This window comes from Pholis gunnellus (assembly GCF_910591455.1).
Source record: "Pholis gunnellus genome assembly, chromosome: 1".
NCBI lineage: Eukaryota > Metazoa > Chordata > Actinopteri > Perciformes > Pholidae > Pholis > Pholis gunnellus.
In genome coordinates this window covers 12,985,718-12,997,930 of record NC_136528.1, presented here as the reverse complement: position 1 = coordinate 12,997,930, position 12,213 = coordinate 12,985,718, and the positions used below count along the sequence as shown (strand labels likewise).

General features: G+C 41.6%; 1 protein-coding gene across 1 annotated transcript; it reads right to left on the bottom strand.

Moving 5' to 3' along the window:
- Positions 1–4,698: 4,698 nt before the first annotated feature.
- irx6a (iroquois homeobox 6a) lies at positions 4,699–9,264 on the bottom strand (the record flags this gene model as incomplete). The annotated part of the gene is made up of 7 exons (XM_079164009.1): positions 4,699–4,786; positions 5,198–5,309; positions 5,519–6,181; positions 6,373–6,665; positions 6,931–7,040; positions 7,816–8,094; positions 9,199–9,264. The coding sequence occupies 6 exons, from the start codon at positions 9,262–9,264 to the stop codon at positions 5,203–5,205; spliced, it is 1,518 nt and encodes a 505-aa protein (XP_079020135.1). The 3' UTR covers positions 4,699–4,786; positions 5,198–5,202.
- Positions 9,265–12,213: the final 2,949 nt, after the last annotated feature.

Here is a 12,213-nt window from a genome sequence, read left to right as displayed (position 1 = left end):
CTCTCGTGTTGGCAGTTCAGTTCAGTAAGAATTTATGTAAGTGCCTTTTATTGTGTGATTGGGGCTTCTTGACCTGCTTAAGTCTGTATGTGTTCAAAGTAAACAATCTTTGCTCATATAATCCCCTGAGTACCATTTGCGCCCCTTCCAGTAGTTACAGATGGTGCGAGAGGGAGATGGACTTTACCCTTTGGTTTAGGAGTGGAATCGACACCAGGAGAGAATCACTGAGCAGCGGAAGCCATGAAAGCAAAGATTTAAAGAGCTGTGTTACAGTGTGACTCTTACCTTCATAGTGTAGTACCACTTGAGCCATAGGGGCGAGCCACCCCATTCAAAATCAGGCAGTGACAGACTGTTGGTGAACTGAGATGAGAGGCGGAAAGAAACTCTGAATTTGGTTGCGAACCTTTATTCCCACACTTAACAAGCCAGAGAAGACTCCAAGACCCTACTTACTTTTAAGGGAAATGAGGTCTAAAAGAGGAAACAAGACCCTGGGAAATGGCAGCAGTTGCACTTTCATCACACTGGGGTCCAGTTTGGGACATGCATTGAAAAGGGCAAAGGTGCTGGGGCAGATCTCTCTGCCTCGAGGACGGCACTGGTGACGGAACGGAGGCCTGGATTCTTTCGGACACGAACAGCGCAGGTCAAACACGGGGTATAGAAAGAAGCAGGGGTCGCAATGCAACATCTACCCAAAGCGCACAAAGCCAGCTTTTCATCCCCCCCCTCCGGCCATTCCACCAAGTCCATAATTGTCTTTGACAAAACTCATTAGCAGAGACCTTGTAGCAACATCGGCAATCAGAAATTCCATGGAGGGGGACATGCACAGGAACAATGTCCCACACACATTTCATTGCGCCTTTTGACAAAATGTAATGAAGTGTGTATATTGTCCTCCTCATCTGAACTCTGAGCCACTGGTACAAAGACTTTGTTTTATGAGCCTTAGCGGCCCAGCGTGGGACACATCAAATGGCACCTCCATGCTGCCTCTTTTGTCAGACTAGAGGGCAAATTATTGTTTGAGATGTTGTTGTTGTTGTTATTATGGCTCCCATTTATACGAAGAGGCCGTTGCTATCATGTCAGAATACTTCATATTCTTTTTAAGTCGCAGGCACATGCTCATTAAGTGGGGGCCGAAATGTAAAGAGCATGTGATGGATGGCCCTGACAGTGCTTTGTCAGAGGTTAACCCCTCATTGACCTACAGTATTATATCGCACAACATACAACAGTAACAGTCATTGTTAAACTGGTCCCAGCCCCTTTCAGATCTTGTTTAAGAGAAATAGAACAGATAATAAATACATAAAACGAGGAGATTTTAAACTATTTAGCATGTATCTCTAAATAACTGTGTTTCACTGCATCCATAGCTGCGAGACAATTCAGCTGTCCGTTGCATTCGTGTGGATGATTTGACAGTTGAGTTAACCCTTGAATTTAAAATTACTCAAATGCACATGAAGTTTTCTGCAGTGATGTAATTCTCATCACTGATTCCTACTGCTTCGTCTGAGAGAGAGACTGAAAAACTATCATGGAGAAAAGAATTACGCCTATTATTATTCCAACTCTGTTATGTATTTTATGATACTCGCAGCAAAAAATAAAAGTTTAAATGTGACCTTAAAACTTGAAAGTAAACTCAAAATAACTCTATCGGCTGTTAAGGATATAAAGTTTCTTTAACTTGTCTCAAATAATTCAGTGTGAGTGCTAAATGTCCCAAACACTGACTTTAACAGAACACCTGTCGTTTCTGACAGTAAGCTGGCCTATTGGCTTGAAAGGAGCATATAGGGTGCAAGCAGCAAGTTGGCCCAGAAAAGATCAGTGATCCATGACAGTAGAGGAAGGGTGGGGGTTGACTGGAGCGTACACTTCTGGAAGTGTTTGATAATAACAGACATACGAGTATAAAGACACCCTCTGACTTCACACAAACGATGGTCACAGATTAATAATGTCAAACCTATTCAAGTGCTCATCTTCACATAGCTTGTTTTTCTTCATCTTTTTTTTTTGGGAAAATTTGTGTCTCATTCACAGATTATCTAAAATCTGTTTTGGATTATGCAAACATGCTCTCATAGGCACCCGCCATCTCCCCCTCCCTCATGAAAAATCTAATTTACCAAGAGGGAAACATGTATTTGGGAGATTCAGCATATATAGGCTACCTAAGGAACTTATTATTCTGAAACATTGTAGTTTGCCACAGATTTCATGTCTCGCCTCAGATTAAAGATGTCAGACAAACAGAATGTCTTGTGTTTGCCCCCTCCCCCTGTGTCCACCAGCATCATAACACCTAAGTGATGTTAAACATCTATTCATTTATCCATACATTCACTTAAAGGTTATTTTATTTCTTTTTTTTAAATGAATATTATCTCACAATATTATAGATGTGGTTTCTGATCCATGGCATCCAGACCAGTTTAGCCGGCTGATGTGTCTCTTGATTGTCTGCGCAGCTGCTTTAAACCATATGTAAAAACACTGTATATGGTACCGGCAGACTAATTGACCTGTTAGCTGCTTCAGGCGCGCGCTGCTATACGAGCCCATCATTCCCCCAGGTACGTCTCCGTGGTGGTAATCCCATTGCGCATGCATCATTACCTTCAATAGCACAAGGCAGCTTTTCTTTACAACCTCCGCTTTAATTAAATTTGGTTGTAAATATTTGATACACACCTACCCTACATTTGGACGTAAAGAGCATCGCATCCGGCGTCATGACTGATTAGTGTTGAGGAGGAGGAGGGGGAGGAGAGAGTCTCCCCGCAGCTTGTCATTAACAGACGGACTGTTACAGTATCGGCCCCTGACTGACTCGTGACGGCTAAAAGCTGTAATTATGCCACACAGTGAACTGACTCCTGTTTTCCTTCACATATTTTACTGGACATTTCTGTTCCCAAATTATATTTTTCCCCTCGTTCATTCAGCTGTCCTTCAATCAACTGTAAAGGATGCCAATCGTTTTCACGTGTCCTCTTCATCGCTTATGAAAGCAAAGAGTTAATCAGTAATGACAGATTCAGACCTTTGAAATTATAGGCTGTGTTAAAAATGTACGTGTGTTTGCCTTCATGTGTTAATTCTCAGATTAACAAAAATTTTACTGGGAAAAATAAATCTAAATCAGGTTTGATCCATTACTGACGGCTCCGCCATTGGCCAAGGACACATAGGATGACCACAGCGCCTGTGAGTTGAGCCTGAATTGACCTAATACGGAAAATACTTTTATTACGAGCATAATCCTACAAATAGCCTACGACCTCAAATTACATTTTGCGAGGCCGTGCGGCTCTTTGCAGGTATTGTTTCAGTGGTGGCCTGGAATTAAATGTAGTCATAAAATCTCAATATTCGCCAGCTGATGCCATAGTAATACACTGGTTTCAGGAGTCTGACGGGAGATAAAGTCAGAAAGCTTTTCCCTCTTAGTTTTATTCAGACAAGTTCAAACGTCGTCAGAGTTTAATTTACTGTTTAAAGTAACATAAAAAGTTTCACAAGCTTGTCAAACTGGATTTATATATTTATAATAGTGAGTTAAAAAACAATATCCCAACCGCAAGTATAGTTTCAGCAGACTTTTGTCGTTTGATACGAAACTGTTTGATTTTAAAAGTTTGAAATGTGAGGATGAACACGTTTTTGAGCCCGTCAGCGCACATCATAGACTAAAGTGATCATCTTATTCCAGCTGTCTGTAGGAGAGTCACCAAAGCCAGCCCATAACGAGATGGACTATAGGCAAAACAGCCAAATCAAAGGGACTTTGATGGACCATGTGAATATTTCTGCCGGTTTTGATCCTACAAATGACCTTTTAATTAACACAATGTTAAGTTAGTGCAGCGGCTCGCTACACAGGGGACAAAGCAGCATTCATCCTATGTCCCTGCCTCGCTGCTTGGCCTGAACAGTAACAAAGTGTTCGGTGCCACTTCTGATTAGATGCTAACAATAGAGGGATGATGTCCCCTTTCTTCCGCAACTTGTGGATTTCACTCACGTCCTTAGTCCTCTGAATTATGACCTTCCATCAGCGCTGCGGCTTTATGCGTCGAGTCAAGATGATCAACTTTGATCAAATGCACATCCGCAAATGTATTAATTGGTCGATTGGACGCTGGGCTCTATAAATAACCATGACACAGACAACGAAAGCTCTTGGAAAAAAATTGTATTCTTAGAAAAAAAAAAATGCCATGATAGGCAAACACAGAAGAAGCTCACATTTTAACACAATGACAAACATCCTCCACGCGCAACACAGGGGATCCGGTCCTTTTATGGTCAACTTTGTGTCCAACAAGCTTTTCCTTTTTTACTTCAGGCAAACTGAAACGAAGCCACAGTAAAACGCAACAGGTAGCAAAACACTCAAAGAAGATACGAATTCAACCAATAAACACGTCAGATAATAAAACGAACAGACAACATAACAAAATAATAAATACACAGATAAATAAATAGGTTAGCTACACTACAAGATTGCCATACACAAATCAGGCCGTTTTAACTTGGCCTTTCTCACACCTTTGCATCTTGAATTGTTTGCATAAAGTCTTTTACACCATAAAAACAAAGTTGTGCAAAATGATAGCCACGTCCACAGTTTGACAGCCTTTCACTGCAGCAGCGCCAGGTAGCTCCCATGTGTCATATTGAGGCCGCTACTCGGCCAGTGTGTCCTTTAGTGCATAATACATGTCCCATTCTTTATTGTGCTACAGGTTCCGGCAATCTAAGAGAGGAAAAGAAAAAGGAATTAAAATCAGGAATAAACACTCTTTATAAAAAGGTTAATAGTTTCAAGTTGATTGCATTAGAAATGTTAATATGTTGTCTCATACACTTCGATGTTTATTATGAATTACTTTTGCCATCATGCATATTAGTAACCCATCACTTCAACCCGAAAGTTATTATATTTATATACAATAAAATATTGAATTTAGCAACATATATTTAACAAAACAAAAATGAGTGTCTGTGTGTCCTTGTTCAAATGTGAGTGTTCAATGCTGTTGTTCTGTACCCCATGTTTGTGTGTGGACGTGTATGTGTGTGTGTGTGTGTGTGTGTGTGTGTGTGTGTGTGCGTCCATGTGTGTTGTGACTTTGCTGGTTTCTTCCAGTTCAGTGCAGACTCTCACCTGCTTCACCTCTTCATCACTGGTCTGAACGCAGTGACCTTGTCATCCTGCAGGGTCCCGCAGGCTTCACTGAGGTCAGATGACTGTGTCTCTGCTTTGCCACCAGAGAATCCTACACAACCAAATAAAAGCATGTCTAAGAAACTTGCCTCAGGTGCAAGTTGGCAGAAAGTGTCTCCTCACTTCTCATAACCCTAAATAGACTTTTCTATATCTAACAACACATGGAACATTTTTTATATTTGTATAAGCTAGTGTTCCTTACTGTATACTTCTCTAATTTGATCCCTTGTAATATAGTGCAGGTATATGATGACGTACCTTCAATAGTGGAGTACTGACATGTGTCTGGGAGGGCAGCATAGGATGAACAGTGCAGTTGGAGGTCCTTGTGACTGTAGCTGCCAGTGCCGTAAACTTTTGAGTGCAAGGTTAAGCCCTCGGAGAATGGGCTCTCAGTATTGGTGATGCTGCTAGATTCGTGGAGGCCTCTCATGCCCCCACACTGTCCGGTAAGCCTGGTGCTCTGGAGCTGGCAGTCCCCGGTTGAGTTGCCTGTCCTCAGCTCCGAGCCATGCTGCTGAGGGCTCAGTATGAACCCCGAAGCTGCTGTACGAGCCAGAGACCAAATCCGAGGCTTATCCGATGCTTCAAAGTGAGACAGGGACACTGTTCCTGCGGGGCCGGTCGAAGACGGCGCCTTGGACACCGCCGGGTCCAGGAAGTCAGACGGGAGAGGAGAAAGGGTGGTGACACTTTTGATGGCGCAGGGGAACGTGTGAAAGCTGTTGGTTAAACTCAGGTGCAGCTCGGAGCTGCAGTCTCTCTTATGAGGGGCTCCGGATACTGCCATGACCCTCTGGAGGTCCTGCTCATCTGCAGCCACCTTTTCACAGTCACTGTCCAACTTGTCACAGTCGTCGTCGTCCATGTCCTCCAGATCACTGAGATGCAGATCCTTCTCCTCCTTGCAATCACTAGAATCTGCATGGAAGAAAGGTGATTATAGCACAGTTTGAAAAGTTGTTGATATTGTGAACTCATGGGGACAAAGTTTGTTCAGAAAACTTTTAAATACAAATATACATGTTACCCTTTGTGGTCCATATGATTGGCAACTGTACTCACTTATATTTAGTGTAAGTCAACTTTTTGCCACCAAAATAAATGATTACCTTTGGTGACACAGTCTTGGTCGCTCTTAAAGTCATCCTTCCTGTCGTCATTGGCCTTATTCTTTGGTGACCAGGTCATCTTGTTCTCCTTCTTTAGCCTCCTCCTGGCGTTGGCGAACCAGGTGGACACCTGGGTGAGGGTCATCTTAGTGATGATGGCCAGCATGATCTTCTCTCCCTTGGTGGGGTATGGGTTCTTCCGGTGCTCGTACAACCATGTTTTCAGGGTGCTGGTGGTTTCACGAGTTGCATTCTTTCTTCTGGCTGTGCCATTAAAGTCTACTGTCCCGTATCTGGAGAAGGTTCATACAAACAGACAGTGTCCATTATGAGAAGGATGTATAGACTACTCACTCAGACATCCTCTATCCCAATACTCCCTGCTGTTAGAAATACATGCAGCTTCCCTCCATGCAGGTATCAGTATGGAATTACACTCTGACCTTTGATCTAAATGCAGCATCTATTCACCCTGTGAAAGGTTGCTTTTAATGATCAGTGTCCCAGGTCTGCTGACGCTCATATGACAGAAAGTGGAAAAAATAACATAGAATTTACCTGTCGTATTGATACTGTCCCAGTGAATGGTCGTAAGGATAGTATGCAGCGGTTTGAGTAATGCCAGAGTGTAAAGTGCCTGTGCTGTCCTTAATGTCATACTGTGGATTCTGTAAAAGAAAAAGTAAAAGGTTGTTGTAAGTATGCAGCATTTATTAGTTCTCAGCATTTTGAGGATTTTTGAAAATAATAATGAAGACATTTGCTATTTTCATGCTCTTAAACAAGAATAAATCACTCCAACCAAAAGTGAAAAAATGACATGCCATCAATATTTTTTTTATATATCTTAACAGGTTTCAGGAGCAATTTTTGTAGCCTTTATTTATTTTGTTATTTGTTTGCAGTTTAAGACATTATGTTCAACATTTCCATGGACAGAAAATCTTAGCTGACTTTGGGTTTTTAAAATGAATAAGAATAAAGAAAGAAAAGTCACAGCTGCACTGTGAAATATCTATTTAACAAGTCTTTTAGTCCACTCTAAAATCTTACTTTCTCAAAGTGAATTTTTCTGAGAGATGAGTAACATAATTCAACTGCTTTTAAAAAAATGCTGGTCCATAAACAGACACAAGAGCCAGTGTTTTTAAAACAAGGCAGAATAAGGAGGATTACATTATAATAATAAAATGACATTTGATTCAAATGAGACAAGCTCCTCTGCATTGTTTCTACACTATTCCCTTCACCTAAGTGACGGGATTTTTGATTTGCTTTTAAAGGGGAAGAAGATGAGACTGGATGCTGGATTAAACGGCTTGTCGAGACGGATACGTTTACAGTGTGAGATAAATTGATGAACAAAACCCAGTTGATCGATTAGCCTGAACCCCCCCTCCCCCCCTCCCCTTTACGCATCAGATGAGGTTAAAGTGAGCCCACCAGAGTGGAGTAGATAGCGGATGGGTCGGTGCTGTAGGGGAAGTAGTTGGCGTAGTTCTGGCTGGCGGCAGCCGCTGCGGCGTAGGGAGAGCTGTACATCCCCAGCGCTGCGTTCAGCTCCGTCCGGCTGCTCGCCAGGAGCCGGTTCTCGTAGGACGGGCAGCAGAAGGAGGCAGCGGCGGCGGCAGCAGCGGCGGTCTGGGAGCCGCCTGTCCCATCAGAGACCGACCTGGAAATCGAATCGCAGCAAGTCGTACTGGGGTTTGCCGACACGAAAAACTGCATGAAGAGAATCGTGGACAGACATGGTCATTGACTGTTTCGGCTCTCATCTGGATGCCTGTGACAACTCTGAAGTGACTGTGGGTGATGCGCTGCAAAATATATATCCAAGTTAAGTTGATCAGGCAGTTTAGTGTTGAGCCTTTAAATTGAAACGTGTGAAAACGGTAGCTTGCCTTAAGTTCACCTCAGTTAAATTATCCTGAATCAGGTGTCATTATCTAAACGTGTGAGCTGCCTTAATTCAAGGTAAGTCACTTTTCAGAGGACTCCTGGAATGAGAGAAAGTAGCTTACATTGTGAAAACGTGTAATAAGCGATAGCACCTCATTGGCCCTATGTATTAATACAAAATGGAATTATTATTTTTTAGTGGATATTAAGATGGAAAAAGGTGTGCGCAATCCGTGCGTAAAAGTGACCTGCTCCAGTTTATCATCGGTTTCAAAATTAGATAAGAAAAAAATGTAAGGTAATATCACTGTGCAAGTAATTCGCCACCGTATTAGAAATTTGTAATATTTAAATTCTGTACAAAATGTACTGATTGTTAAAAATATTATCGAGATAAAAGTTGGGTGACAACTTTTCCATGAGAGTAACTTTTGTCCCCTGATCGACTTGAACTTCTTAAAACTTGTCATTACGCGCAATAATAGTGTCTTTAAATGTAAATAAACCACTTTAATTAAGTTTTAAAAGCTGGCATTAGAATGCAAGGTGTCTGACATCCCTCGTCTCATTAAAAGAGAAAGTTTGCGAATGTGTACAGCATGCGTTACAGCCCAATTACACCTCGTAGTGAGCAATATGTGACATTCATCTCTATTGTCATCAGAAAAACACGTGAGTTCATTCATAATTCAGTGTAATTGGACACGGGTGCGTGTATATCGATATTTGGTTCAACAACAAAAGCACCACACGAAAATAGCAGTCTTTGTCTAAGGAGTCCCTCAGCCATTAATGTTTCTTATCGAGAAAAATGCTCTGACTATAATGAAATACAAGACAATATGCACAAAAAAACATTTGGTGTGTGTGTGTCTGTGTGGTGTGTGTGTACAATACTTAGAAGAAATAAAAAGCAAAGAGGCTTACCTGGGAAGTTGCATTGTAAGGGTATCCAAATTGCGAGAAAGACATAGCTGCTTCTTTTGTTACCATCAGCAATATTCTTCACCCTTGATCGATTGCAACCAATTCTACTTCAAATCCACCGTCTTACACACATTTCCACGCACGGCCTTTCGCTCAATAATAGATGACTTCACTCATAGGAGGGAGACTTTAGGATGGCACCAGCTGCAGATTGTTTTATATGAATGAATAATCCCCCCCAAAGGACCCGATAAGAAATGAAATTAAGCGTCATTAAGTGCAAAAAAAAATTGTTGTTGTGTTAGCTGAAGGAGGCTTAAAGGATAACGTAAGACTTGCAAGATATGGACTCTGCTTGTGCTATTATTTGTGGCTCTATAGTTCTTTAGCATTCATCCATGCAAGGGTATCAGCGTGACGTCACTGTAATCCCGGAACGGCAGGGTACCAAGGATAGAATAATGTCTTTGCCAATCACGTCCAAGGCAGGGGTTTCTTAAGGTGCACTGTAGCCTACACAGTCTTGTCCCGCTTTTGTAATAGAATTCTTCTTCACCGATTTGCTGAAATAGCATCTCAAATTGTTTTATTGTTCATTATTGTGGAATTGTAACTTGGCAACATATGGAAACCCTTTGTGAAGTTTAATGAATTTGAAAAAAAAAAGAGTCTTGTGAAATATCACAGACACTTACACATTCAGCAAGAGAGATTACTTCTTCTTCTTCTTCTTTTTTTTATCCAGGCAAATAGCAAACACCTTAACAACAAAGTATGCTGGGTATTTTCTGTTTGAAACCGTTTCTTTTATTTACAATCCATCACAATTAAAGCTAGACGAATAAGCACATTTTCTTTCTTTCTTTAATCTCGACCTCTGTTCGCCTCTGGCTCTCTGGCCAGAGGTCCATCCCGGAGTTAATGACGATGATGTTTCTATCTTTCTCTATTAGAGAGAGGGGCAGTCCCAGCAGGAACGGTTAGAGGGGTTTTGGGCAGGTCAATAGACCAGTGATTGATGCGCGCCTGGAGACCTACGTGACCATTACGCGTAAGGCGTAATTGTATCAATTAACAAATGGATACATGCCCTTGTTTAACCAACGAGTAACAGAGTGAAAATATGCCTTAGAGGTGAAATCCGAAGAGCTGTGCTAGAAAAAAAAAAAGACAGTGGAAGCCCTGCTATCCAGTCTAATTAAATATCCGTGGATGGGGGCGACGAGAATTGCATTTTAATTGAATGATGCTCACTTGAAAGATGGGTAAGGAATGATGCTGCCTCACAGTGAATGAAACGAGAAATAATTTTAAGCCTTATTAGATCAGCAGCTCAACCATCACCAGTTCTCTCGCTCTCTCCCATAAACGTAAACAAGCTGTGTCTCCTCCTCGTGTGATGTTGAGCTGGGAGAGCGGAGGGAGGGAGGGGGTTATATTATTCCCCCTATACACACTATATTTGTATTGACAGTGACAGCGATGATCAGTCCTACTGAGTCATGCGATCTGCCTGTTTCTGATTATCTAGGGCTGTGTAAGGTTTCCGTTGTCACGACTGATACCTTGTGCCAAATTCCCCGGTGCCCTGCCGTTCCATAACTGATGTATGGCGTTTCCTCCCTTGGAGACGCATCTGCGATTATGGGCTTCCTCTCCGAGGGGCGCTAAAGAGCCGCGTGTAGAAGATGGAGATCTCCCGTCAAGATATTTTCCACAGAGATAAAGTGGACAGAGTGGTCATGGTCCAGGCTCTGGACAGTGCCTGAGCAGTAAACACCCACAGGCAATAGCAACTTTCACACACACTGCAACTTTGGTTCTGACAAGTGCTCACTGCAGCTAAGACAACAAAAAGTTACAACTAAGAACTTGTTGGTCCTCAAAACTAAAACATATTCCCTATGTTACAGAAATGAATGAAACCTTTCACGTGGTATAATTACTCTTTGAATAATCTTCTCTCTGTTCCCTAACTTGTTGATTATCTCACCAGATAAGAGCCAGGCTCATTCTGCACCCAAACATTTCGAGTTGCAAAAACTATTTTCAACTATTCTTTTGTCATGAATGAAAACAGTCTGAGGACAAAAAGTGAAAAGCCACTGCACTACGGCTGCAGTGTTCCGGATAAAATAAAGGAAAACAACGTATCTCTACTTCTCATCTACTTCATGAGAAAAGAAAAAAAGCCCTGTTTTCTGCTTTGTGACAATGCAGTTTTCAGATAGTTCAGTGGCTCTTTGAAGTGTTTAATGAGCTTAAGAAGTAGGTTGTAGAATTTTCTCAAACCCTAAATGAACACTAAACCTTCAGTTTGTCTATAAAAATTCAGAATCACAAATTTGAGGGACACATTGTTTCATGTGGACAGAGGAAAGAGCTTCAGGCAGATGTCAACAATAGGTAGTATTTAACATGTAACTGTCCATTTACCATCAATGATGGATATCAGAACTTTTTTATCAAAGGATAATGCACGTTTTCATGCTTAAACCATTATTCCATAGGAGAATGTGCACACAGAGAAGGTTGAAACAAGCTAAATGTAATTGCATGCCGGTGGTCGATGCTTTTCTACAAGGGCATGCATGATGGCCCAAGTGCATATGGACAGACTCATGCATAATGCATGTCCAGCAGTCAGCGTAGATCTCACTGAATCAGGCCAAAATGAACACTAATTGTAATGGCAGACTGGCCGCAGTGCCCTTCCCTTTAAAATGTGTGACAAAATGAGACATTTTTACATTGTTTCGTCTGCATTACTTAGTACTCACATTGTTACAAGGTTTTGTTTTTTCAGCAGCTAAATGGCTGACTACAATAATTAGTGATTCCTCCTTCTCAGATGGGGTTTTTTTTTCAATGAAAAAAACTTTTGGCAAAGTCTGTTTGAGAGGTTTTATTTCAATTCAAGTCAATTTATTTTGTATAGCCCCAAAACACAAATTGGTACACATGACATCCTCTAACCTTTAACTACCCCCAAAAAAACACTTTAACGAGGAGAAA